The 27,630-nt window shown below is 51.1% G+C and overlaps 8 protein-coding genes across 8 annotated transcripts; 3 read left to right on the forward strand and 5 right to left on the reverse strand.

Moving 5' to 3' along the window:
• Positions 1 to 1,004: 1,004 nt before the first annotated feature.
• On the forward strand, positions 1,005 to 2,579 carry N7496_009546 (type I HSP40 co-chaperone YDJ1; the record flags this gene model as incomplete). The annotated part of the gene is made up of 4 exons (XM_056702460.1): positions 1,005 to 1,087; positions 1,165 to 1,234; positions 1,335 to 2,153; positions 2,260 to 2,579. The coding sequence occupies exons 1-4, from the start codon at positions 1,052 to 1,054 to the stop codon at positions 2,577 to 2,579; spliced, it is 1,245 nt and encodes a 414-aa protein (XP_056551460.1). The 5' UTR covers positions 1,005 to 1,051.
• Positions 2,580 to 5,652: 3,073 nt separating this feature from the next.
• trm82 (putative tRNA methyltransferase) lies at positions 5,653 to 7,260 on the reverse strand (the record flags this gene model as incomplete). The annotated part of the gene is made up of 3 exons (XM_056702461.1): positions 5,653 to 6,040; positions 6,094 to 6,786; positions 6,842 to 7,260. 3 exons carry the CDS (start codon positions 7,258 to 7,260, stop codon positions 5,653 to 5,655), a joined length of 1,500 nt encoding a protein of 499 aa, XP_056551461.1.
• Positions 7,261 to 7,641: 381 nt separating this feature from the next.
• On the forward strand, positions 7,642 to 8,657 carry N7496_009548 (60S ribosomal protein uL10; the record flags this gene model as incomplete). The annotated part of the gene is made up of 2 exons (XM_056702462.1): positions 7,642 to 7,885; positions 7,960 to 8,657. 2 exons carry the CDS (start codon positions 7,642 to 7,644, stop codon positions 8,655 to 8,657), a joined length of 942 nt encoding a protein of 313 aa, XP_056551462.1.
• Positions 8,658 to 9,480: 823 nt separating this feature from the next.
• On the reverse strand, positions 9,481 to 12,225 carry N7496_009549 (putative GARP complex subunit Vps53; the record flags this gene model as incomplete). Its single annotated transcript, XM_056702463.1, has 3 exons — positions 9,481 to 10,230; positions 10,293 to 12,088; positions 12,150 to 12,225. 3 exons carry the CDS (start codon positions 12,223 to 12,225, stop codon positions 9,481 to 9,483), a joined length of 2,622 nt encoding a protein of 873 aa, XP_056551463.1.
• A 553-nt stretch (positions 12,226 to 12,778) lies between these two features.
• N7496_009550 (uncharacterized protein) lies at positions 12,779 to 15,113 on the reverse strand (the record flags this gene model as incomplete). Its single annotated transcript, XM_056702464.1, has 3 exons — positions 12,779 to 12,823; positions 12,889 to 14,463; positions 14,658 to 15,113. The coding sequence occupies 3 exons, from the start codon at positions 15,111 to 15,113 to the stop codon at positions 12,779 to 12,781; spliced, it is 2,076 nt and encodes a 691-aa protein (XP_056551464.1).
• An 836-nt stretch (positions 15,114 to 15,949) lies between these two features.
• Positions 15,950 to 17,438, forward strand: N7496_009551 (retrograde cargo receptor ERV46; the record flags this gene model as incomplete). Its single annotated transcript, XM_056702465.1, has 3 exons — positions 15,950 to 16,142; positions 16,226 to 16,406; positions 16,496 to 17,438. The coding sequence occupies 3 exons, from the start codon at positions 15,950 to 15,952 to the stop codon at positions 17,436 to 17,438; spliced, it is 1,317 nt and encodes a 438-aa protein (XP_056551465.1).
• A 1,047-nt stretch (positions 17,439 to 18,485) lies between these two features.
• Positions 18,486 to 22,317, reverse strand: N7496_009552 (uncharacterized protein; the record flags this gene model as incomplete). The annotated part of the gene is made up of 4 exons (XM_056702466.1): positions 18,486 to 21,545; positions 21,612 to 21,766; positions 21,863 to 22,213; positions 22,302 to 22,317. 4 exons carry the CDS (start codon positions 22,315 to 22,317, stop codon positions 18,486 to 18,488), a joined length of 3,582 nt encoding a protein of 1,193 aa, XP_056551466.1.
• Positions 22,318 to 25,518: 3,201 nt separating this feature from the next.
• On the reverse strand, positions 25,519 to 26,389 carry N7496_009553 (uncharacterized protein; the record flags this gene model as incomplete). Its single annotated transcript, XM_056702467.1, has 2 exons — positions 25,519 to 26,099; positions 26,176 to 26,389. The coding sequence occupies 2 exons, from the start codon at positions 26,387 to 26,389 to the stop codon at positions 25,519 to 25,521; spliced, it is 795 nt and encodes a 264-aa protein (XP_056551467.1).
• Positions 26,390 to 27,630: the final 1,241 nt, after the last annotated feature.

Raw genomic sequence — 27,630 nt, forward strand, 5'->3', positions numbered from 1 at the left:
AGTGAAGTACAATAGTATTGGAATACTCCATACATTATCTATAGTAACCAATAAATGACATAACATATATAATCATGAATACCACCTGTGTTGATCACATACTGTATAGTAGACAAATGAACGGCGTATGATTTGAAATAGCCTTTTCGTCGGATCAACTTCTGTATTATTTCACGGTATCCCTCATACCAGAATGAACATTCGCCCCCCTCAATGAAAGAACCTTGGAACTATATCAGATCCTGCACCAGTCGCCACTATCATTGGATATGAGTAAGCCTCATTAACTCCCGATTTTCCGTAGCCTTATGGAGTCAGCAGGAGTCTCTAAGTATAACATTCCTAGGATTTGCCTCTTCCTCGGTGATCTTTCATCCGTTAGTTAACTAATAATTCTCCATTGCCTTGATTACTCATTGAATACATTACATTACAATACGAAATTGGATTACCAGGTAGACCATGGAAGCGCGGCGAATTCTAGCGAAAGCCATCGAAGTCCGCAGAATCCCGTCGAACCGGCGCTCGGGCCAAATCAGCTTTCACAGGGCAGCGTGGAAAGAAGCCGCCAGAAAGCAGGCAGCCGAGGAGGGCATTGTGATAGAAATGTAGAAAAAGGCCTATGGTTCTAGTCTAGAACAGTAGAGATTGAAAGACAGTAATACAGACATTAATACTGTGGATTTCTTTTTTGAACGCATACAGTACTGTATTCGGTCCCTTTTGTCACTGAAATTGGCCCTGGTAATTTATTTGGTGGTCGGATTACACGCCCCGTACAGTACCTGAAAAAAAGTTACTCAGCCATCGGGCTCCCTATTATTCTCCATTCTCGATTCTCTTATCCAAAAGAGAGATTCGTCTTCCTTTTATCTCCCCCTCCCCCTCCTTTCATTCCTGGTTTCTTTGATTTCCCGGGTGTCGCTTTTTCTTCTTCTGTCGCTCTGAGGTGCCAGCGATCCCTGTTTCTCCTCGACTTCCCTGCCTCTCCTCTTGATTCCTACCCTCATCTCTTCCCCTCCTCCACATTCTTTCGCCTGAGCCCGACATCATGGTCAAAGACACCAAGTACTACGAGTGCCTGGGGGTACGTTCAAACATCTGTCACTTTACTTAAGATGTGCATGGAATCTGACCGACCGCTTTTTTCTTCTCTCACTTTAGGTTGATCCCGCGGCTACTGAAGCCCAGCTGAAGAGCGCCTACAAGAAGGGTGCCCTGAAGTTCCACCCTGGTACGTGAACGCCCTGGCGGACTTAACCCCTCCCATATACACACAACTTCATCGCCTAGAATCATCCCGGCTGACACGGAATGCCTTTTCTCCCATATAGACAAGAACAAGAACAACCCCGATGCCGCGGAGAAGTTCAAGGAGCTGTCGCACGCCTACGAGATTCTTTCTGACCCCCAGAAGCGTCAAATCTACGACCAATATGGTGAGGAGGGCCTGGAAGGCGGCGGTGCCGGTGGTGGTATGAACGCCGAGGACCTGTTCTCTCAGTTCTTCGGCGGCGGCGGTGCTTTCGGCGGAATGTTCGGCGGTGGCATGCGCGACACCGGCCCCAAGAAGGCTCGCACCATTCACCACGTGCACAAGGTTAACTTGGAGGATATCTACCGTGGTAAGGTCTCCAAGTTGGCTCTGCAGAAGTCCGTCATCTGTTCCGGCTGTGAGGGCCGCGGTGGCAAGGATGGTGCCGTCAAGGAGTGCACTGGCTGCAACGGTAGCGGTATGAAGACCATGATGCGCCAGATGGGTCCCATGATCCAGCGCTTCCAGACTGTCTGCCCTGACTGCAATGGTGAGGGTGAGATCATCCGGGAGAAGGACCGCTGCAAGAAGTGTAACGGCAAGAAGACCGTTGTCGAGCGCAAGGTGCTGCACGTCCACGTCGATAAGGGTGTGCGCGACGGCCACAAGATCGAGTTCCGCGGCGAGGGTGACCAGATGCCCGGTGTCATGCCTGGCGATGTTGTCTTTGAGATTGAGCAGAAGCCCCACGCTCGCTTCCAGCGCAAGAACGACGACCTCTTCTATCAAGCCGAGATCGATCTTCTGACCGCTCTTGCCGGCGGCAGCATTCACATTGAGCACCTCGACGACCGGTGGTTGACCGTAAACATCGCCCCTGGCGAGGTTATCGTTCCTGGTAGGTTTTCACTTTACCTTTCTCGATCCCTAGACTCCTCATTTCCAATCGGCTATAATCGGCCGGTGCCTCTATTGAACTCGTACTAATTGACTTCCGTGATTAGATGCCATCAAGGTCATCCCCGGTCAGGGTATGCCCTCCTTCCGCCACCACGACTTCGGCAACCTTTACATCAAGTTCGACGTCAAGTTCCCCGAGAAGGACCAGCTGCAGAACCTCGAGCTGCTCGAGCAGGTTCTGCCCCCTCGCTCGCAGCAGAACCAGCCCCCAGCGGATGCGATGGTCGAGGACTTTGAGCTCGAGGATATTGATGCCAACGAGAACTCTCAGGCACGCGCCCACGGTGCCGCCGGCTCCGCCATGGATGAGGACGATGATGACGTTCCTCCCGGTGCCGAGCGCGTGCAGTGCGCCTCGCAGTAAACGCGGGGACCCAACGCACTCACGCCGTGTGAATGAGTCGGGGAAGCTGAAAATCAAAAGGTCAAATGTTTAGGCCGACTTGACGAAACTTCGCTTATGATACCATGTGAAGGGGCACCGGCCGTCCTTCTCCATCCTAGGAACTGGTGAGATAGAGATGTGTCCGGAGCCGTGATTTCTTTTTTTTTCTTTTCTTTCGTATCCCATCATGAGGTGGATGGGACAATGCAATCCACCACGCCAATTCCTCTTTTCTGCTTTGCGATGGCGTTCGCTGTGACGAGACTTGAAGACCGATGGCCTTTTTGCTTCGCACCGTTCTTTATTGCCTCTTTTCAACCTACTTCGTAATCTCGTTATTCCTCGCACCAGGCCGTGATCTAACATTCGTCTTCTCTGTTGGTGTGTTTTTCCTTTGTCTATCTTCGGATTAACCTTTCTTCGAATGTCGGCGGGAGGATACGGAGCAGACGACACGGTCTTGGCCCACGGCCAGTGATGGTGACACGCTAGCTTAGATATGACCACGATTGCAGGCCAAAATATCTGTGTCGGAACATGAGAATTGAGCGGTCTTTGCGTTGTCGGCGTCCCATGGTCGACTCTGGACGGGCATTATTGAGGGGTGACCTGGAATGTTTCTTCTTCTTGATCGTGCTTTTCTTCTTTTTTTCTTTCCTAGCATGCACTGATGACGACTCGGAATAGACATTGCGTTGTGTTTTGTTTAATGCATTATTCACAGCATGATTCGTGGTTTCGGCTTCGTAGATCGGTTTTCGTAAATGTGTTTTGGTAGCTCGATGTCTGTGCCTGGACTTCGGGCATCACTATGTATGCTGACAATCTGCGTGCAGGTTTCGCTGGGGGATACCTAGTTTCTGTAGGGATCCCACTGTGAAGCTTTTAAAGGAATATACCACCGTAGGCTGTCCTCGAGGTCCCCGCTTTAACTGGGAGATGATGGCATAAACTCCCCTAGGGTCCTCACCAACCGGATAGTAGTAGGAAACAGCCAATGATTCTCATTCTGGGATATGGATACTTGATTTGTCTCCTATGATGCACGATTTCAGGTTACAATTTTGTATATCTACACTTGTGACCAAACCAAGGGTTTTCATCTAAACACTGCTAGTTTCCCCTGCTTGTTGATATCGAGCTGCTTCAATGGCCGTTCACGGGCTTTTTTTTCTTATAGTTACAGAGTAATTCTTATTGACTCATGGTAGTGAGAATCAACCTGTTAGGGCTCGCATTCTATTTTTTGAACACTGTTGTGTACAGCCCGATAAATATGCGATATCGAGACATCGTCCACGGGATCAGATGCATGCCCGCGAAGGAACCTTGAGACGGCCTCCAAGGCTTTTAGAGGAAAGATACGGGGGATTCTTGTTGATTCGATATCAATGCCCTGTTTACTAACAATCTAGATTGAAGTTCAGCCCATTCCTTGCATAGTAAAGTGGCCCTAATCGGAACACGGGCACTCTATATATACGTGCAGCAGTAAACCAAGAGGGTAAGGAGGGGTTTAGGCTTATCTAGATACACGTAAATATCCTTTACTTCGAAAGATCTTCTCGAGGGTCTTTTGAACCATCTTCCCAAGTAGGGCTACATGTATCTTTCCGATCGGGGGTCGAATCACAAGAACAAATTCATGTTGAAGTTCAGTCGAGGAGAGATTACCATGAGTTGCCAAGGGCGCATCTACATGTCCAGAATTTTAACACCAGCTACAGAGACATCCTCAACAAGTCCAAATAACGGGCCCAAGGAATGAATCGTTCATTTCTAGTCATACTGGGAGCCATTGATAGTCTCAATTGTATCCATCGAGTGTTTATTGCAAGCATGTCATACTTTCACGCTAGTTATACAATGCTAGGTCTCTATCACCCCAACCCACAACCTACCGACGCCGCACAGTATTACCACGAATCCCGATGGTTCTATGCTAGTTTCATGCAAAGGAAAGGAATAGTCATACATGATCTAGCTATCGCGTCTGCATGTAGAGTATGGCCAAACCAGCTATGGTGGATCGAGGCGGATCAATTGTAGGAAGTGTAATTAAGTCAATTGTAGATTTACCACATTCCCTCCCAAGACACGTGAACTATGTACCCAATAGACATCCAAGTACCCTACAAGTTAACCAGACTCGAGTAACTGTAGCGAGCGAGGCGGGGGACCAAAAAATTGCGTCTAAAAAAGATATGGATCTGAGGATCCAAGTTCTCGTCACCTGCAGGATTCGAACCTACGCTCACGAATGAACGCCCTTAACATCCGTACATCCGTGAAGATGCTTGAATAGCAGGGGCGCGCCTTAACCACTCGGCCAAAGTGACTTGTTCGATGATAATTAAAGGTCAATTGAGTTCCCTGTAGTGCTGAGAGATTTACAGGATGCGACTGAGAGTACCGTAACCAAACGGGTTGACTGGATGTGTTGGCGATGTGTACGGGTTTACAAGTGAATAGAATACTAGGAAGTTATGAATTTGCAGAATTCATTTTGATTTAGAATGTTTTTTAGCATATCCAAAGCTAGATAGTACTTTTGGGTGGGAAAGTAGCTATAGGAATGGCTATGAAAATATTGGAATAGTAGTGTCTGAAATTGTGGCGAACATCATGTGCAGCCGAAAAGGCAGCATCCAGTTTACAATAAAGATAATTGCCTGCGAAGATATTATTACTTGTCTAAGTTTTGGGTGTGACTTATCCTAATCATATCTTCTTACTGAAGTTGAATAAGTCTTGGTGGGTATAGAGCCTAGCTCGGCAATAAGAGGACTACTTCAAGATTCCCAGACGGAAAAATTGCCAAAAGATGTTGCGAGAAACTCCGATTATATATTCAAAGTATTGTATTACAGAAAGGCTAAGTCAATCAAGTAAAATAGAAACAGTGAAAAAGGGCCACAACATATATAGCTTACATAGACTGTTGGTTAAGCGTTTGGGGGTTGAAAGAACCATTTAATGTTGAATATGACCTAGAGACGGAAGAAATTGGCACTTGATTATTATGTACATAGTATGCCGGAGTCTGCACCATTTAGTCATCAAAGGTTCTCTTCCGGAGATTGCCCAGGTTGTACAAGGTGTCGTTAATTGTTTTCTTTTGTTTGGCGTCCAGCGTGACAGGAAGACTAGAGGTGCCACCTGCATTGATAGAGGCCGTCCTCGTGTCATCACCCACAGTCCACTTCAGGCCTCCATCGGCAATGCTGAACTGGAGACACTCAGTGAGAGTTTGGGGAGACACTGCGTTCTCCTTCCACATATCCGTAGAGCCAGACTCTCGAATGGTATCCAGCGAGATGACAACAGAGCCTTGGGAATCAATGCAGGCAATGTCGAGTACATTTCCAGATAGCTGAACAACACCTTGAGACTTGAGTGTGTTGTCGCTCTCAAGGGTGTAGCAGAGGAGTTGAGGGGTGCTATTTCACCTATCAGCAGGAGTCCTTTCATCCAATCAAGAGTTGATACATACCCTTCCAGGCCAACCAAAATTAAGTTAATAGATCCAGCAGTGCCAGCAGGCTGGTCAAAAGAGACATCCCAGATCCCACTCACGATGGCATCCTGGATCGAATCACCCAATGGCATCTTTTGGTGGAGTTGGCCTTCACTCCAGTTCCACACAAGTAGCTGGCCATCGCCGCCACCAGAGATCAGGACACTAGGTGCCCACGAAGGAATGCAGATCTTGCTAATAAGGGAAGTGTGACCCAAGCATTGTTGCTCAATGACATGGGCCTGAGGAATACCACGGGATACACGAATGTGTTCATCGCGATCCGCAGTCAGGATGTAGTTCCTTGGGCGGCTTCCCACTGCGCCTGGCAGAGACACAGCGATGACATCAGTCAGCATCGAGACGTGACCAAGGATAAGCTGGTGCTCAAAGTTGAGGGCGGTCTTCTCCTCGCCCTCCTCTTGAGCCCTAGCGGCCTTTTCAGCCCGCTCGGCATGCATGTGCTGTTGCTCCAAAGAACGAAGGTTACGCTTCGAATGCACAGTGAGCGTGGTCGCAACCGGCTTGGGCTTTTTAGCTTGGATCTTCGGCTTCACGTACTCCCCGGGAATCAGAGGTAGAGAGTAGACATCGCCAAATTTGTCAGCACACAGGATGGTCTGGCCGTCGGGAGTCAAATCCAATGCGCATGGCTTCTTGGCCATATTCCTTCATTTCGATTTAGTAACTGCTATAAGATCGGGATAGTGCAGTAAAGACTTACCGAGAGCTGAGCTCCTTGAAATGTCCATCTTCGGTCAAGCTGAACACTCGGATGCATTTGTCCTCGGCAGTCAAGGCTACTACATGCTTGCCGTCAGAGGTTACCAATACTATGGGAATATTGGTCCAGGCGGTGGAACCGTCCGTTGTCGCGGCAGGCTTTTGCTCAGAATCATTCTCAGGCGACGAGAGCCTGATCCTCTTCTCGGGCGGAGCCTGATCATCCGATGTTGATGTTGGAGCCGAAGTAGATCCGCGGCTGGTCTCTACCTGCTGGGGCCATACAGCCAGACGCTGCCCGCTCTCGGCTCCATAGGAGTAGATATATGAGCCCGCGGAGGCCACCAAGACATTAGGAAGGCCCTGCGAATGGCGCTTGACAAGTTTCAAGCTCTGAAAGGGGTGCTGAAAGCTGGCCATAGTGAATGCCGGCTTGATAGAACTTTGATAAAATTTGATCGGCACGGAAGGCCGTGGTGAGATTTTGAGGGAGATGGTCCGAAGTCAATTGAAACAATTGGCGAAATGGAAAATCCACCCAAATCGAACGTGATCAAGAATTTAGATCAGGAATTGAAGTCGATCCCAAGATCCTCAATATCTCTCTGCCGTCTTCTATCGTCCTTCAACTTCTCAAGCGACAGCTCTGCGGCCACATATCACGTGACGCACACTAGCCGAAGCCGCACCAAAAAAAAGTCCACAAAACCCGCAACCGCGCCGCCTCCTTCCTTTCTCCAACCACCAACAATCCATCACCCTTGTCCTTAAACAACCTATCTTCAGGTCAAATAAGAAGAAATGGGGGGCAAGTCCGCAACCAAGGCCGCTTACTTCGATAAGCTGAAGGCCCTGCTCGATGAGTACCGCACTGTCTTCATCGTCGGTGTCGACAATGTCAGCTCTCAGCAGATGCACGAGATCCGTATGACTCTGCGTGGCCAGGCTACCGTCCTCATGGGCAAGAACACCATGGTCCGCCGTGCTCTTAAGGGTTTCGTCACTGAGAACCCTGAGTTCGCCTCTCTGATGCCTCACATCAAGGGTGAGTTCCGCCGTCATTTTGCTTTGCCAACCAGATAACCATTAACTAACATCGTGTGCTTTTTTCTTGTACAGGCAACGTTGGTTTCATCTTCACCAACAGCGACATGAAGGATGTCAAGTCCAAGATCTTGGCTAACCGTGTCGCCGCTCCCGCCCGTGCCGGTGCCATCGCTCCCGATGATGTCTACGTTCCTGCTGGTAACACCGGTATGGAGCCCGGTAAGACCTCGTTCTTCCAGGCTCTCGGTGTCCCCACCAAGATTGCTCGTGGTACCATCGAAATTGTCTCTGACCTCAAGCTCATTGAGGCCGGTAACAAGGTCGGTGCCTCCGAGGCTGCCCTGCTCAACCTGCTGAACATCTCTCCCTTCACCTACGGTATGACCATTGCCCAGGTGTACGACCAGGGTCAGTGCTTCAGCGCCGATGTCCTCGACATCGACGATGAGCAGCTCCTCAAGGCTTTCAGCCAGGCTATTGCCACCATCACTGCTCTGTCTCTGGCTACCAACATCCCCACTCTCCCCGCTGCCATCCACTCCCTCATCAACACCTACAAGAAGGTTCTTGCCGTTGCTGTTGAGACTGAGATCAGCTGGCCCGAGATTGAGGCCCTCAAGGACCGCATTGCTAACCCCGATGCCTACGCCGCCGCTGCCCCCGCTGCCGCTGCCGCCGCTCCCTCCGGTGGTGATGCTCCCGCCGCCGCCGCTCCCGCTGAGGAGGAGGAGGAGTCCGACGACGACATGGGCTTCGGTCTCTTCGACTAAGCGCATCTTAACTGATGTGTTAAGTCAGCCATGTACTAGATACTTTTATTTGACCTAGCTCTGAAAAGGGATAGGGAATGACAAAAAAACGACTATGACTTGGCAACGAAACTTTCTTGGTTCGTCATTTTGACATGTTTTCTGGATCGTAGAAATCACGCTCCAGATTACCTGCTCGGCTTCAATGGTGAGTTCCACAGTTTTTCTTTTTGTCTATCTTGTTTTCCTCAACCCACTCGGTTACAACCTGCATTCAAATCCGGCGGATGATTAAACATTTTTAACCCCGAGCATGCGTCTCCCGTGAGACCGCGCTGACGATTAAAAACGCAACAACAACACTCTAATTTTTTGCTGACGCCTTGCCTTGTTTTGCTCTTGCTTTACATCATTTACTTGCATATGATCTTGAGAAGCAATTGCTAACTATTTCTCAGCTTAACAGGTTTTCCCTCTCATGAGTCATGGTACTCTCGTAGCGCTTCTGGTATTGACCGTAGCTAACGTAGAGCACTTTGGCGTTCGGAATGGTGGAATTGGGCAAGGTTGAACGTCTGCTGTGTCTAGAGGTTATGTTTATGATATTAAATGAAATGTCTCATGTCCATGCACTCGCTCCCAAACTAAACATTCCATCTCGTCAGCTAGCTTGTAAAACATCGACGTAGTATCTATACACAACTCTAAGACGAGCCAGCAAATCCACAGATTCTATTCGTGGTATCAATGCTTAATCACAAGAATATAATTAACAATCCACATCCCCAACCGAGAATGAAGAAACAAGAAGGTATCTTAGTACACACACAACCCATCACCAGGCTTACGCAGCATCATCAGCGCCACGTCCAAACCGACCCCCAAAGCCACCCAGATCACGACGGAAGAACTTCCCAATATTCTTCAAATTCTCATTGAGATTGGCAGCAGCAGTCGATTCCGAGGGGGTATGCGCATGGCCAATCTGTTGGGCAGATGAAGTCGGCGCAGGAGAAGGCGTGCCTGATGGACCCGAGAACCCAGAGACAGACGGGGGCGTGCCTGTGATGCCAGGAACACCGGAAGCACCAAGTGCGCTGAGACTAGGGTTTCCGAAACGATCGACACCGTCCTTGGCGGCGGACATGATGGCAGAGCCCAGCATGGAGGCATCAAACCGTGAAGGCATCGATCCAGCACCGCTAAGTCCCAGTCCTTGCGAGACCGATCCCGTGGTGGTAGCAGCCGGTGCTTGGAGAGCGTTGAGAATTGGATTGCTTGGTTGGAGATTTGATGCGTAGCGGTCAGATTGACGGTGTAGCTGGAAGAGCTCGACGAGATGATTCTGTTCCTGCCGGCTACGAATCCCCTTGAGGTCGAGAATCTTGCGGAAATTGTTGTTGTTACGGTCCGCGATATGGATGAGGTATGCTTGCACCAAGGCCTCGGGAGGCGATGGTCGGACTTGTAGTGTTTTGAGGAGAGTTTCGATCTTAAAGAAGCTGGCGTTGACGCGCTTTACGAATCCAGCTGGGGCGGGGGCAGGTAGGAGAGATGAAAGCCCGCTCTTGAGCGTATATGAGTCGAGAAGCATCTAGATAGAGAAGTTAGCTTCGGAAAGCCGGCGAGTAAATAGCAATGGTAGATAGAGCATACTTGTTCAGCGCCTGTCTCCGACACAGGCCTGCACTGGAAGACATTGCTGATGAACAAACTTGACATCAATTCGACCAGGTGATCGGAGAAGGCCCGAGCATACTGTTGCTTATGCAGCAATTGCAAGATCTCCGAGGCTTTCCCTTTAGTGCGCGATAGTAGCTCGCTCACATACGAGCTTTGGTCACTGACAGCCTCAATTTTGCTCCAGGGTGTGTTGCGCATTTCTCGCCAACTCGGTTCCAGTTCGACCTCGACTTGCCGGACAAGGCCTCGCACAGCGGCAGAAGCAATGCCCATGAATGAATCTGCCTGGCTCTGGAGGTCCACGGATTGCTTGAGAGACTCATCCAACCGACCCTTGATCTTCTCTTCCAGCTGAGTGCACGTAGTGTAGCAGTAATCGGCAGTGTTAAGAACGGAAACCAAATCCTCAATGGTTGGCACCTTTGAGGGTGTGTGAGCACTAGGTCGTTCGCTGATATAGTTGAGAAGCACCTGTTGTGCGTACTGGTCCAAGTATTTTGCAAATACCTTGGCCAGCTTGGCCAAACTTCCCCCAGTCGAAAGCTTGGCGCACTGCTGTAGAGACTGGCGGTAGAATGCGAACAGTTCAGTCGAGGAAGAGATCACTATATGCGAATTGAACTCCTCGTCAGGGGGTCGCAATGGTTGTTGACGGTACTTGGGCAACAGCGCGGCGAGCTGCTTGTCCTGTGCATCCACCCACACACTCAAATAAGGCTCGAAAGCCTCGGAGATAGACTGGCTGAAGACGGGGTTTTCATTTGAGGAAGTGAACGTGTCCGTAGACGGGCGCGAAGGCGCGAACCGACTTTCAAGCGAATGTTCGAACTCCAGTGTCTCTTGCAGACACGAAAGCAGTAGATTGACGTCAATCGCCTGTCCACTTCGCACTGACCGGGACAAAATGCCCTTGAAATCATCACGAGTACCCTCACAAAAGACATTAGCCAGAATTTCATTCACCCTCCAAGCAACCGGGAAGATGGCCGCGTTCTCCTCGTCGTAGATCTTCAGGATGCGCTTAAACCAGGAGTATCTGCGGGAAATATTGTCCAATGACCCGGCTTCTTCATTGTTGCGGAAGACCTGGCGGTATTCTCGAAGCTGGGTGTTGCAGTACCAAGTCACAAGTCGGGATCGAGCGTGCTCGCCTAGCGCATCCACGACAAGACATGCCTCCGAGAGAACCCCGCGCTTCTGAGCAACCTCGCCCTTGGCAAAGGCAATTTCGAAGTCCTCACAGACTTGTTCTAGAAGATCCCGTTGTATATCTGCCACATTCCGGCTCAGGATAGCAATTTGATCGATCGATCGGTATGACTTGAAATGAGCCATCAATTGGATCACCGCCTGGAGAAGCTGCGCGCAGTCTCGGTATTGTCGCGTCCGACTCAGTGACTGAAGCTGGTCATAGGCAGTGGTGAGCATCTGGAGCCGCTTGAGGGCCGTCATGGAGAGAGTGAGGTTCTTTTTCGCGTTGTCCAATTGCTTGATGTCGGCCGTCATATCCGTGATAGCTTGTTCCGTCTTCATCGCGCGCTCCCGGACATCGTCGATCTTCTTGAACAACTCCGACAGGTCGGCCTTGGCCGTTTGGATTCGTTCCACACTGCCCGCATTGGAGGTGACCTGCTCTTCGACCAGGGCGCTGATATTGTCGTCCAATTCATCTTCGTAGGCGTGGAGAGTGCCCGTGACCTGGGAGACGGAGGAGAGGGTGGAGGGATGGGAGAAGATGGCATTCAAATGTTCGACCGGATCATAGTCCACTATTGTACCATACCAAGTTAGTGATTTCCATGCGCATAGCACTGAGTGTTAAGACCGTACCTGCATCCAAGGCGTCCTGAGAGGACTCCTCATTTGGCGGCATGTGGCCGGTACTCGGGACAGTAATCGCAGTCATCCCATTAGCACTTCAAGGAAAACTCATCCTGTTCATGCCCGGGAGACAATTCTGGTGTCAGGCCAATGTGAACTGTGGGAGGACCGAGACGATTGGGAATTGGAGATGTTTAGCGCGGGTCGCATGTCTTCGCGGGCCAGGTGGCCCGGGGGGCAGCTTGGCATCTTACGCAACCCCAAACAGACTGCGGCTGGGGAAGTATATCAACTATCACAACAAGCCCATTTCCTACATTATAACCCCCAGGTTTATTGAGGAGCAACTGATGTTCTTTACATCTACAGTCTTAGAAATATGGATTTGAGATTGATATTTCTCATAGTCATTGATCACATGTGGCATATGTTAAGATCCTAGAGTACATGTTCGTGAAACTTTGCCCATTCGCCTGAGCAATGCAAAAACAAAAAGCCACCAGTACTGCCATCATTCCTTGTAGCTTACAAAATCCCCGGTGACATAGAGATTTGACCGTAGTCACTTGTCAATCTATTCTATCACAGAATAGAAGCGAAATAGAAACCCGAGGGGGTGATCGGGTGAGAGAGACCGCTTAGGCGGGAGAGAGGAAAGCGGTGGCGGGAAGAGTCCCCGAAGCCTGAGTATAAATGAGTTAGTCTTCATATCTTCATAGTCTTTGTGTATCATTTCAAGTATGCATACCTTGAGCTCCTCAAAGTTCTTCCACGCAGCATCCAAATTCCAGCCATTGCCGGAAAGAGCCATCTCCGAGAACTGGAGGGTCATGCCTGACTTGGCGCTCATCTGGGCCACCAACTGTTCCTGCTGGACTTGGGCGTCCGTTTTTCCAGGAGCAGGGGCACCGTATCCATGGGGGATACCGGGCTGGGCGAGGGGCGCGGGCACAGGAGCAGGGACGGCGGCAGGGACAGCCACGGGGGCAGCAGCGGCAGCAGCGGCAGTGGCGGCGGGGGCAACTGCGTAAGGAATGGCCTGGTTCTCCGGGCTCCAGGCCTCATGGCCACCGTAGGCCCGAAGGCACAAGATGTCGTTAATGACGCGAATACCGCCCATTCCACCACCGGGGCCAATGACAAAGGTCCGATCGAAGCTGCGGGTCTCGACCTTGCCTCCAACACTCTCCTCGAACTTTCCGTGAACCATGATCATCAGACCACCCACACCAGTAGGGCTCTGTCCAGTAGGATCGGGAAGCCCGGGGACGGGGTGGCATTCGATCAGATACTCCTCTGGGTGGGCGGTCATATCAGGGTGACGAGTTTCCGGGAGACTCTTCCAGAGTTCAAGGACCTTCTCCGCACCCTTGTAGACACGCGACATGCGAGCAGGAAGGTGGTTGATTTTGAGGAGGTTGCGGCTCTTTTTGATGTACGGGTCCCAGCCTGCCGATTCGGTCTGCTGGGCCTTGGGTGCCGAGGTGTTGACGTTGATGGTGAATTCGGATTGATGGTCGTAGACGCTCTTAACGAGTTCGTCACGGTTGGTGTCGTAGCGGGTGAAGAAGGCACGGATGAAGTTCTCCGCAATCTGGCCATCATCCTGGAAGTGTGGTGCTTGAACGGGAATGGGGGTCTTCTTCTGAGCTGCGATCTCCTCGGCAGTGCGAACAATAACGTTGTTCAACGTTTGCAACTTCGGGAACCACTTCATCAGGGTTTCTTTGAAATTGGGCTCAGCACTGAAAGGGTTCTCTGTCAGATCCAGGAACTCGAGGTTGCGGAACTTCCAGCGCCATGCGCTCATCGAGCGGTAGTCCTTGAGGTTGTTGTGGGAAAGGTCCAGGTTCTTGATATCCGGGAAGGTTTGGGAGAGAGTGGTCACGGCAGTGACAGCAGTGAGTTGGTTGTGAGCGAGACTGACACTCTCCACGGCCTCTCGTCGCTGGGCTGTGTTGGTGAATCCCATCTCCCAGACCTTCATCAGGGCAGGGAAGAACTTGGACTCAGTCGAAGTCTGGTTGAAGATGCCCATAGCTACCAGGTCTGGATCGGAGGAGAGTTTCGAGAGGTCGAGAAGTTTGGTATCCGGATAGTAACGCTTGGACAGGATCATCGTCATCTTGGACTTGGTATCCGCGGTCGAAGGGGAAGTGCCGGAGGTGGTACCCAATTCGCGATCAAGAGCGGCGCTCGAAGAGGCGTCATAGGGCTCCACGACGAGGTGGATTCCTGCGAAAAGACTTTCATTGAGCCGGAGCATCCTGTCCGCCAATTCGGGGCGAACAGACACCACGAGAGAGTCGCCTTCGACACGCGACTATTATCGAAAGTTAGCAAGGCATGAAAGACCTTGGGAAGCGTAATCATTTGAAGAACAAGAAAGACCGGCGAGGCCCAAGGAATGTCGGCCGCCGTTCTGCCATCGTTGGAGAAAAAAACACAAGACACGTCGAAACCGGGTGAATGTCGAGATTGGCGATTGGTGATCGCGCCTTCAGATGTTGAACATACCTTTGTAACTCTAGCGCGGGGTCCTGATTTGCTATGGGCGTTCATTCGTCTCTCGAGAAATGCGATAAGGTTTTCGACGCCGCCGTCACGATGGGATGAGACCTTGCTGGTCTTCCAGCCACGAACGCTGAATGACTCCAGGTTGCTTGCAGCATTGTTCTTTCCCTGTCGGATATTGGCCTGGTCCCGGGTATTTGTGATTGCCCTCTGAATGGCGTCCAGAGTCTTGTCGCGTGCTTGGGGCCGATCACCGCCAGAACGAGCGGGACGACCAGCGCCAGCGCCGGAGCCGGAACCAGATCCAGTCGGACGACTAGGACCACCGCGGCCTCTCTTGCCTCCACGGGCACCGGGTCCATCCATGTCCATGTCACCATCTCGATCGGTGCGAGTTGGGCCCCGCTTGCGAATGCCCCCGCGGTCACCACCCGAGCGGCGGGACTTCATGGTCTTCATGTTGCTTAGGAGACGGAGAGAGGATTGAGGTAAGGTGAGAGATGTAGGTGTGGGAAGAGAGGAATAAAGAAAGGAGGAGGCTTGGCCTTTCAGGCCGTTTCGTTGAGGGGACTGCGCGTTGCGCGCCTCAGATCAAGAAGAAAGAGTCGATTTGCATGCAGGGAAATTCGGAGGAGTTGTTGTAGGGAGAAGGGTGACAGGAGGAAAGGAGGGATCGCAGGGACGAGGAGAGGAGTATTAATAGGTAAATCTGTCGATCCAGGCAGCGCAGGGTGCCTCTGGCTTTGTCAAGGCAGTCGCGAAGTGAATCGTGAAGCCCAAAAAAAGTGACGCACGGGTCACGTGATTGATTGAAGAGCGGATAGGCAGCCGTCAGGTGACCTGCGGAGGTGACTCAGCCTGCTGCCTTGGGCAGGCAAGGCAGACAGCCAATGAGCGATTGTCTTCTGTCCTTTCAGTGCTTTTGGCTGCCTTTCAGAATACGGTAATTCCCATACAATCGGAGGGTCCGCCCTTGGCTCCGAGTATACGGCGGACTTGGATCTAGCCAGCTTGCAGTATCTCAGACGGGCTCGAGGACGAACGGGGATACAGAGGCAATTGAGTTGACTCTTGCTAGGTAAGTGCATATTTTGGGAGTTCTATGATACTATTCCTTGTTTCTTTATGAAATACTTTCCCTCTCTCTGCCATTCATGGAGCTTGCGCGTTTTGTACAGCCCTAGCTAACTGCTCCCCACGCCTTCGTCTAGGAAACACTCGCGCTGCTGCAAAACCGTCCTTCATTCATTTCCCAGGTCTTTGGACCACTCTATGATCGCCAATTGCCCCGCAAGATGCCCGCAAAATCGCGATTCACGAGGCTCGACGCCTTCGCCAAGACCGTCGAGGATGCGCGCATTCGCACCAACTCCGGCGGCGTCATTACTATAGCTTCCTTGTTGGTAGTGTTGTGGCTTGTCTGGGGAGAATGGGCAGATTATCGCCGGGTGGTTGTCCAGCCCGAACTCATCGTGGATAAGTCGAGAGGTACGCATTGGGAACTGGAGCTCGAAGCGAGTCGATGTACGTGAGCGAGGAAGCTAACATGGGTGGGGTTTGCCTTGACATAGGAGAAAGGATGGAAATCCATTTGAATATGACCTTCCCTCGACTACCTTGTGAATTGTTGACCCTGGACGTTATGGATGTGTCCGGCGAGATGCAGGTCGGCGTGGCACATGGCGTGAACAAAGTCCGCCTTGCCCCGGCTGCGGAAGGAGGTCGAGTGATTGATGTTCAGGCTCTTGACCTGTAAGTCCCTTTCCTCGGAAGACGATACTTCGAATGTCAACGACACTCCGCGTAACAAGTTGAACACGAGCTGACCTAGTGATATTTAGGCACTCTCCAGCCGATGCCGCCGCGCATCTGGCCCCGGACTACTGTGGTGAGTGTTATGGAGCCGATGCGCCCCCCAATGCGATCAAAGCCGGCTGCTGTAGCACCTGTGACGAAGTGCGCGAGGCATACGCAAATAAGCAATGGGCATTCGGCATTGGCGAGAACGTAGAGCAGTGCACTCGCGAGGGATACGGCGAGAAGCTCTTGGCCCAACGGCGCGAGGGCTGCCGCATCGAGGGTGTTCTCCGAGTCAACAAGGTGGTGGGCAACTTCCACATTGCCCCGGGTCGCAGCTACACGAGCGGAAACATGCATGCCCACGATATGGACAACTACTTCATGCGGGATTCGCCCTCGCCCGAACAGCACACCATGACCCACGAGATTCACGAGCTTCGATTCGGCCCTCAACTCCCCGCTGAGCTCGCGGATCGCTGGCAGTGGACTGATCACCACCACACCAACCCGCTCGACGATACCAAGCAGTCAACCGAGGAGCCCGCCTTCAACTTTATGTACTTCATCAAGGTTGTCTCGACTTCTTACCTGCCCCTGGGCTGGGACCCGACCTTCTCCTCTGCAATCCACAGCGCCTATGATAAGGCGCCTCTTGGCTCGCACGGTCTCGCCTACGGCTCCCAGGGTAGCATCGAAGCCCACCAGTACTCTGTGACCTCGCACAAGCGCCCCCTCGTTGGCGGCGATGACGCTGCTGAGGGCCACAAGGAGCGCATGCACGCTGCGGGCGGTATCCCCGGCGTCTTCTTCAACTACGATATCTCCCCCATGAAGGTTATCAACCGCGAGACCCGGCCCAAGACCTTCACCGGCTTCCTGACCGGAGTTTGTGCCATCATCGGTGGTACTCTGACAGTGGCAGCAGCTCTGGACCGTGGCCTCTACGAGGGTGGTATGCGTATTAAGAAGTTGCACTCCAACTAAATACCGGCCTTTTTGTTTCTCGGAAACGAGAGGCATCGAGTGCATCGCATCCCCGCTGAAGCCTCCGCCCTGGAAAGCCAAGAGAGGGAAGGCAAGTGGGCATTCGTGGCGTTTTTTTCTGGGATACCTTTATACATTGATTTTTTCTGTTTTTTTTTGCGTCTTTTGGTTCCGGTGTATGTACGTACATTTATCAGAAAGTATTGGTTGCCTTTTGGGAGCAGCTTCGTTTGATGTTTCCTGTCATCAGATTTCATTTCATTTTGCGTCTACCGTGTCTAGCGATCGATATACTACCCTCGTAGACTAAGTGAGGACTGTGGTTACGCAAGACAGAAGCGGGTGATGACTCTCCATCTATCACACGTAGTAAACAGTAAGCTTCGCGATTCTAGCAGCCTTACCCTTGAAATTACTTGTAAACATCTCGAAAAACACGAAGTTGGAACTATAGATAGCCGGGTCTTTTACAACCGTGGCTTCTAAATTTAGAACCATAACTATACGAAGATAAGGTAAAGATGGCCTGTACCAAGCATTCCATTCTGTACAACCTCTAAAGGACTGTACTATACTCAAGAATACAGGCAGACAATGGGAGTTTTAACCATTCAACAAAAAAAAAGATCGAGAACGAGGCGGTGCCGAGGAACGATAATGTAAACCCAGGAGATAATGACGGAATGAGAGTAAAGCAGACCGCATGGAACAAAAAAGAGAAGCAGACCCTGATAGCGCCAAACCAAACCTGCAACTCCATTCTGATGCGCAATGCACGGATGAGGATAACCACGAGACAAATAAAGAAAATGATGTGCGGGGAATGAATGCGGCTTGACGGAAAAGGAGAAACAAAGAAAACGGCGAAAGACGAGAGACGAAAGACCGAGAACCGCAGAACTGTGCAGAAAGTCTAGATCTAAGGCGGAAGGTATGCAGATTCAAGTTTGGACATGAAAAGAAAAAAAGGGCTGGAAGGACTGTGACGTGAGAAAGTAGAGTTGAGTTGGGCGCGGCTCATTGAGACAAGTAGGAGATCGTCATGTCTTATGAATGCATAGTGTTGTAGTTGGCAGGGTAGCCACCTTGCTGAGCAAAATGTTGGCTCTGCTGGTAGCTGGGCGGGACTTGTGAAGCCTGTGCGAGCTGGCCATACCAAGAGCGTCGGCGGGGCTCGTCCGAGCGGTTCATCTGATGGAGTGCATCCCAAGTCTGGCTGGCGCCGGGGAGATTATACATCCCATCCCGAGTTGGGGGTGGGTACACCGAGCCGGCATACTGGGGTGCATATTGCTGCTGCATCATCTGGTGCTGTTGGTGCTGTTGTTGGTATTGTTGATGCTGCTGACGCTGTGCAATAGCATGCTGTACCATCTGGTTCGACATTCCCTCTTTCATGTCACGCTTCTCGCGCTCACGAGCATCGATTGTTGACACGAGACCCATGGGATTGACTTGAGGTTGGGGCTTCTTCGTGTTGCTCGACATGTCGAAGAATGAAGAGCCAGTCATGCGTGCGACATGTTCTTGCTCACGAGCAGAGAGATGATTCGATACCTCGTTATAGTTGGTGATCATCGTGCTGGCGCCACGAGAAGAGGGGCGGTAGTTGGCATCCGGATATGAAGTCATACGGGAGTGAGGCCGAACCTGCTGCGTCCAGTCTCCCGATACTGGTCGCGCTGGTGGTGGGCTGTTGCTCGACGGGACACGCTGGTGCATGTGCACTGGGGGACTAGGTGCGGCTCGCTGTTGCACGAACTGCTCCGGGGTAAGACCACCTCCGGGGGTAGTGGGACGACCACTGGCCATACCGGGCTGCCACAGGACACTGCGTCGACGTTCTTCCTGGCTCGGAGACCGAGCGTGACCGCGCTCCATGGGGTTTGTTGGAACAAAGTGCTTGAATTCGGAGTCATGACGCTGATGTGAAACCTTTTTCAAGGTGTCACCCGTCGTCGGACGTCCGGTGGTGGGCATATACGTCAGAGTTGGGCCGAAATCAACGGTGGGAATATCTGGGTTAGGCTCGGCTGGCCTGTCGGTCGCGTAGCGAGCATCACCAATGACGAGATCCTGCTTGGCCGACTCTCCGACGGTCTTCTTGACACCCATGCGCTTGGCAGACTTTTTGCTGTAGACAGACTCATGGGTACTCGCATAGTCTGGTGAGACGGTAGATGCATCATCATACACACTCTCCTCCTCTTGGCGGGTCGGGGAAATTGGAGACGGAAGATGCGGCGCGATTCGGTTCAAGGCATCTTCATCCAGGGTATGACGCAAGTCGTCAAAGCTAGGCTCTCCACCGTCAGGTGACAAAGGCGGCCCCCCAAAGAGCTGTCGTTGCGGAAGGGGCTTACGCTTGACAGACTTGGAGGTATCGATTTGTAGATTTCGCCGAGGCGAGGGAGTGCCCCCTGTACTGGGGGTAGCCGGACGGGGTTGTGATGTAGGTACTTGGCGCGAAGGGAAAGCAAGGCCGATGCCCTCGTCACTGGACTGGTTCCTAAGTGGAGACCCTCTTGCGGCCACGGGCTCAGGGGCATAGATATGATAAGGCGCATGGTTATGGAGTCGTTGATCCATGCTGGCCTCGGGGTGTTGTTGCTGGTAGTGGTGTTGATCCTGGTATCCAAGCGCGGCACCACCCATTTCCATACCCGTTTTCCCAACCTGGTGGAATTGCATAAGAGTCGTGTGAGACATACGGTTATTAGCCAGCCTCTGCTCATTGCTTGTTTTCGGACGGTTGGTAGGCATTTCTCGCGGTCCATGGGCGAAAGTGGGCGGGTTGGTGACCGGGGACGGTGGCGTACGAGGAGGAAGCTGCTCTCCAATTTCGAAAGGTTGCCCAGGCATACCTGAATTGCGATCACTCTCGGAGCTAGTCCGTTCAGCGATGGGACCGGCCAAAGCTTGCGCTCGGTCACGTTGTACGAGATCCTGAGCGGATGAATCAGGCGAGCTTTCCAGCAGCGAGCCATAGACTGGCCTGGGCCCTGTCTGAAGACCTGTGGTATCCGACATTCCCCTAGAATGATAGATCACAGGATCGTTCCGTGGAACTTCGTGAATGATGGCCTCGGCAGACTGGTTAAACTCGGGCTTAGCCTCTAGGGAAGGGAGGTGTTGACGAGATCCGTTCAAGGAGCTTTCACCCGGACGACTAGATAAGCTGGCACGATAGCGAGGTCGACTGCTGTTGACGCTGTTGGTTCGACTTCGGCCAGTGCTCATCCGCTTTTGAGTTGCATCCTTCAACTGCTTTCTCCATTCGGCCTCGCTCCAATCCTGGCTGCCGGGAATCTGAAGCAGATTGGTGATGTCCAAGACCTCCAAATAACCGTAGCGGCGCTGCTTAGGGAAAGCAAACATGATACTCTTGATGTGGTTAACGTCGGCCACGAGGCGAGTCGGACGGCCGTAGAGATTAAACGTATCGAAGGTTGGGAAAAGGAATCGGAGCAGCATCTCGAAGCCAGAGACCGCGGCGTGCAGCTCTGGCATGACAAAGACAAAGCCTTCAGTCGACGGCTGGTTCCCCGAGTGCATGCTGATCCGACCTTCCAACTTCACCAAAGTGGATTGATCAATGAGCGCCTTCGACTGGGGGTAAATCGCATATGCCGAGTATACGTTCGTCACTGTCGCAATTGGCTTCACCTTTTTAGTCTTTTTCGTTTCATAAAACTTGATGCTTCCCGTGACTGGCATCGTTAGGCGGTCGTAGGCAGACTTCTTCATCAATTTTCGGGCCTTTTGGAGCTCCTTCTCATCTGGCGGATGAATGACAAACCAGCACCGCCTCCAGGGCGTGCCCGCACCAAATCTTACTCGCGCCCAATCTTCATACTTGAACTTGGTAGGAGCTAGAATGGACTGGATTCCATTGAGAGTCTTGCCTTTAGCGGCGATGAGGGAGCCGGTATACGCCTCGTATAGCGAAGTATGTTCGTACATCGCAAGACGAATGGCCGCAGTCCACTGGGTCATTGAGTGGAACGAGCTGAAATGTAGCAGATATCGGTTTTTGCCCGCAGAGCATAGGCTGAGGACATTCTTCAATGGCTGTACGGCTCCATTTCTGATCGGCAGCGTTTCGATCTAGGTAAAATTAGGGAATTAGCTTATACGTTGCGACCGTCCACGCAATTCAAACAGACACCGTACCATCTTAATCGACGCATCCGCCAGGTTGATAAATGTCGCGGGGACCTCTTCTCCGCCTGCTGCGTCCAGCGCAGAAGCTTCCCAGAGAGAGAGGACGGTACCGACAAGCTGGGCGTAGCTTTCTACCCATTGTCGATCGCCGCAAGGTCGTCCATCTGCTCATCTCAATTAGCCAATTAATTCCCCCCACACGAAAAGGACGGCTGATGAATGCATTTATTAAGCACACAATTGCATTGTTTTCAACATACGGGAATCCTGGTCATTCAATTTCAGAAAATAACCTTCCTGGTAGACCTTGTTGGTGTGGATATTGAGAAAGGAGAAGATCGGCGAAAGCTCCGGTGGGGTATTCTCCTCATGGGTCATCAACGGTGGATTGCGCGAGAAGATCATCGACGCTGGTCGCGAACCAATTCCCTCGCCTCGGGGATTGGAACCCCCGACAGGCGACAATTCAGACGGCGGCGACGGAGTATCGGGCGAAGGTGTCTGCCATCTCGGGGGTGTATCGGCGGGCGTCACGTTGCGCGAGGATCGCTTACTCTCCTTTCCAGAGTCATTGTTCTTCGGACCTCCCCAAGTTGATATAAACGAAAGGACTAGAAATGAGGACGCAAGGGAGAGTCAGTAATGCGGTCCTGCCGAAAGCTTGCGACCCAGCGGAAGCCGATCGACCGTTTGACTTACCACGCGAGCGACCCATGACGTCGGGCGGGTGAATGATAGATCTCCAGCCAAAACCTCAATCTGGTCTTGCACCAGCGCCGAAGAGAAGTGCGCAACGTCTCTAGAAGAGAGAAGAGCAGTAATCCGAAGATCCAAAGGGGGAAAGTGAGAGAAGGACAAGAAGGACACGGCAGCGCACGGTCTTGGTTGGAGGAGGGTGGTGGAGCTAAGAAACCCGCTAGAACCGAAACACGGAGGAGGAGCGAATTAATCAATCCATGGAGGAGAGATGCCAGACAAAGAAGGGGGTTCTCTCTGGATGGGTTTGAAGGGAAGAGATGAAGTGAGTGAATAATCAGGAATCAGAAGCCAGGACTAAAAAAGGACCAAGACGAGTTGGGGACCAAGAAAGTCGGCAGGAAGTTTTGCAGGACAAGCGCCGCCAAGCGGGTGTGATGACGTTGCGGCCTTGGGGAAAGTCAGTCGCCGGGACTGGGTTTAGGCAGAGGCAGTTTGGTCGGATAGAGGGGCAAGGAAAAAGAGGGGAGGTTTGGGGTAAGAAGAAGAGAGGACAGAAATTATTATTACGGAGGATATGAGATACTACGGAGTAGTAACGGAGTACGATGGATAATGCCATCGAGGAGGCAAATGGCCGCATGGCCGTGGGTCTAGGAATCAGCCAGAACCATAATTACACCAAGAACGAGGCTGCTATAATACGTTACAAATGAATTAGATTATAACTAATCAGGAGTTCTTACATGATTCTCTCCTTGATCCCTGAAGCCGTAATATCGGCACTAAACCATAACTATTGGCAGCTGGTGGGACGGGCCTATTTACGGAGATACTAGTAGTAGGACTAAGAACAGTTATATACTTGGCTCCTACTGTACGGAGCAATTTAAGGAGTTAGTCCACCGTTTAGCACGGAGTACTTAAGTAATTAATTAGGAAGGTCAAGTACAGTACAAACAACTCCTTTTCTTCTGTATGTACAACCTCACCTAGATACTTGAAATACCAGTATGGGCCTTTTACAAGAAAACCCTCATGACAAGTCGAAAGAGAATCCCATGGCTGCGTCATGCTGGATCCGGTGGGTGGGATCGTCGGGGAGATGCTGTCTTAGTCCCAAATTTAGCAGTGTCTTAGCCAAGCTAAAACTATACGATAACATTCTCATGCCAGATGCCACGAGTAGTACTATACATACTGCACATACATACTGCAGTCACACGGTAGCCCTATATTGTCCCCCCTTTTCCGCCGTAATGACTATTTTAGGTACTCCGTACTCCGCTCCCCCGCCGGCCAAAAAAGGGCACCTGGCATGCCTAAAATTCCTCGTCGATGGAACATTCGAAGAATCCCGCCACCACACGGACATCTCTCGGCACCGCCTCTTCTTTACCTTTTCGCCACTTGTGGAACGATAACTTTAACAATTGTATTGTATGATACTACGGAGTACAAAACCAAGTTTTCCTGAGTTTTGCCATGTAAGCCAATGAATTCATGATCCAATTTACAGCGGGTCAACGCGGCCCAAGAGTATTTTCTTTTCTCTCCTTGTAGCGTTCTGCCGGGACGCGCAACGCCTGCGCGGCAACGGACTGTACATTGGCCAAGACGTACACACCGCCCCGGGCCCAAGTTGCTTTTTACCTGGATTTCAAGTTTACCCGCTTTTCTAGAGCCTGCAGAGACCTGCAGAGCGCAGGTAGATCAAAAGGCTGGGCGATCCAGCTGCACCCCCGGTACTTGTTCCTGTCGCCGATGCCCAGCCCGTTGTTCGTACACGTTGTTAGCCCCCCAGCCTCACCGACCCGAGATCAACACGCCGCGCTGGTTGCCTCAACTTGAGATGCGAGGATCCGAAATCTCATCACCATGCAGGTCATTTCTCGTTATTTCTCCCATCCTCGGGCTTGCCTCCTGCATTAGACCCCCCGGACTAATTCCAGCCACAAATTTGACACTTGGGCCTAACCGATGCTCCTTTTGGGCTACTACTAGCTGCTCTTGGAGTCTTGGGGGTCGCAGAGTGGAGTCTTGGCACGTTGGCAACACTTGGTCGATGTCTCGATAGTCGATGCTCTTTCCGGCATTTCATGGCCAGGTGGTCCCCCCAGGTTATCGCGATTCATCCTGATTTGCTGGGGAGATCGAGATTTAGCTCCATGGTGTGCCATCCCCCAGAAAGTAGAGAACCCTGCTCCTCCAACTCCGTAGCTACCCACATTCTTGCCTCATGATTTCTCGGATACGTCCACATCTGTGGCCAAAGCTCCCGATGCATCGTCCGCCAAGTTTCCCACGAGTAGCTTTCTTGTAAATAGGGGTTTAAGGGGCCTGACTACCTAGGGTCCCCTCCCTGAATTTCCCCGATATAAGCAACGCGTAAGTCAACCCTGTGGCGCCGGATAAATCCCCATTCAAGTTAGGCGTCCGATAACTAGCAAGTACAATTCGATTCGCCTTTGTTGATGGCCTTTTCTTGACATGTTTTTGTCAGTTTTCTCGTTCGCTAATTGTTCCAGCGAGTCATGGTTATTTTTACCAATGATTTTGCTTTCATGTCTCAGGTGAGACACGGAGACTCCCGGTGTTCACCGTCCCGACTCTTTGGTGGACCTCGTGGTGTCTTGGCTTTGGCTTTAGCTCAAATAGGGCTTTGTCTCGGTGTCATGAGGTTCTTGCCCTTCGCCCAGTCCCAGTAATGCCCACCCCTCCCCCTGGCTCGTTTTTAGGGCTCGAGACCCTACCACATGGTCCAAGGGGGTTGTGGTTGTACAACGTGATATTTACTGAATGATCGACAAATCATATTAGCGGAGAGTCTACCTATACATCTTAATAAACATTGGAGGTTCACTCTTGCTGGATATATGCGCGGGTATAGAGCAGTTACGAACATAGGGTATTCTCGCCATCGCAAATTGCCATAATTTACTTTCTTTAATAGAATCACCTAATCATCCGACATGATACAGATTTCAGACCTCCAGCTCAATGTGCGAGATGTAGACTGTCAACCCGATAAAAGGGGGTTTGATAATGTCTTTCCATCCAGAGTCCTATTCACCAATATCATATGTATCATGTCGCAGGTGAATTTTCTGTATGATGGTATCGCAATCTTATCTGTGATCGTCTCTACCAAAGGAATTTTGTTCATAGGTAAATTAAAAGATTCCTATTTTTATAACTTTTCACCCTCTCAAAATAATCATTAAATCTCCTCAAATGCCCGAACAATAAACGACTTTCCTTGAATAACCACCTTCTCCCCGGGGACCCTCCAAGAGCCCTGGCCCTCGCCTTCAAATCCAGTCTTCATTGAGGGCACAGCACCCCCATCAGGCCCAACAACGTACTTCTCCTCCCATCCAGAACTCCATTCCTCCCGTCTTGCACTGACTTCAGCTCCAGTCCTCTTCAGAGTCAACGTGCCATCCGAACCCTTCTCTTGAGAATGAGTCTGAACCTGCTGGAACGCTAAATATGTGCCCCAGATCCGACCGAAAAACAACTTGGTCACGGTCACCTCGCCGTCTTTCTCGGATAGGTTGACGTTACTATCATCCGACTCGAGAATCCACGAGATACCCTTCTTGGCACCCTCGGGACCTTCCCTGAAGGGCAGCTCTCTCCAGACCTCTTCGAAGGCAGTCATCGGCGCACCGGGGAGATCGGTGCGGGGCATCTCTCCAGTTTCGAGGTCATCGCCGTTGGGAAGAGGGCTGAAGTTGGCAGGATCGACCATGCCGATTTCATTGAGAGAGTCCAGCTCCCGGGTAAAGCGCACATTGACTGTTCACACTGGTTAGTATATGTATGCCCGTATGATCCAACCACAATATTATCTAGATGCAGTGGGTTAACTGACGTGGTGTTTCCCCGGGGTTCTCCACGATTCGTGTACCCGCCATCGCCCAGTCAATTGCGCCAGAGGCCTTATCCATTCGCAAGTCAATAAACCATTCTCCGACAGAGAGAACGATCGTATCGGTCGTCTCTGCTGGAGGTTCGGGGACCCATCGGAGCGAGATACGAGTTGAGAAGCTGCTGGTTGAGCCCAACGTAGCACCGGTAGCCGCCATGATTTCGCACGTTTGTTAGTTGAGAGTTCGCCGGAGGAAGGAATAGAAATCTACTATTAGCCAGGCGGGGTAATATTACTTGTCTTATAATAAATGAACTGTGGAGGGAGTCGGAGAACTGCTGGGAAATCGGGCAATTAGACGAATCGGGAAGCTCCAAGAGATGGCGTGCAGCCCTTATCGCTTATCGTTCTTGTTGCCCCGCGATGGTATGATGGTGAAGTCCACATTGAATCATGGGATACTTCTTGAAAGATTGTTTGCTGTGAGGAAGAATCATGGCTCAACTAGTTGATGAAAGGATGATTTTTGTTCCAATTGTATCGGGACTAGCTAGAACTCTCAAGGCTATTCAACGACACCCCGCAGTTGCACCGATAATCAATCACCCCACTTGTCCGCTGGAGCCAAGGGAGGACCCATCAGGTTGACCTCTGTCAAACCGATGGATTGCATGTCCGAAAGATTTTCAATTCTTTCAAATTATGGGGACTTCAATTACAGATTACCTAGTTTCGATATGGCCGTCAAAATTTGCATGCAATTTCTTTCGAGGGCCAATCTAGCCTACGATTGAACAACGGCTTCAACTAGCCACAATGTCGAGAAAATCTGCGAGTTCCATATATTCGGACCTCAGAAGGACATTTCACCACCCTAATTCAATTCTTCTTCAAAGGGGATTTTCAAGTGGCCTAAGCGACTGATCCCAGTGGTCATCAGAGGGTGTATCCAGGCGATGCACTATACTGCAAGCCCGCTCAGATGTAGTCAGATGTAGTGACCGGTTCATCATCAAACTAATGTACAAGTTATGGGCTGTGCTTTAACGTGGGATTGAGGTAATGTTATGGCTAGAATGGATCGCAAGACAATAATCCCCCATTGCCAAGATAGTGAGTGCGTCTTTCGCCTAGGATAGTTATTCAATGGACCTTTTATCGAGAGTTGTATCTCACTCCCAGGGGCAGATAGAACTACTTACAACCAATTAATTTGTATATAAATCTATCTAGGATACTATGCGTGACTGGATGCTGCAAATCAGCGATTGGACCGGGTTGTTGTAAGAGTCACCGAGTCAGCCCTGGAAAAGATTGGAAGTCGAAGCTAGAGAGTACATCCTGCACTCCTTTGACTGAAGAACTCAAGCTTACTGCAGCCAAAGCTGGTTTATTATGATATCTATCTACAGTCTTCCCTTCAGTAGCATCTGCTAGTCGATTGAATTGAACACTCGA

This window comes from Penicillium cataractarum (genome assembly GCF_028827025.1).
Source record: "Penicillium cataractarum strain IBT 29864 chromosome Unknown utg000008l, whole genome shotgun sequence".
In the NCBI taxonomy this organism is placed as follows: domain Eukaryota; kingdom Fungi; phylum Ascomycota; class Eurotiomycetes; order Eurotiales; family Aspergillaceae; genus Penicillium; species Penicillium cataractarum.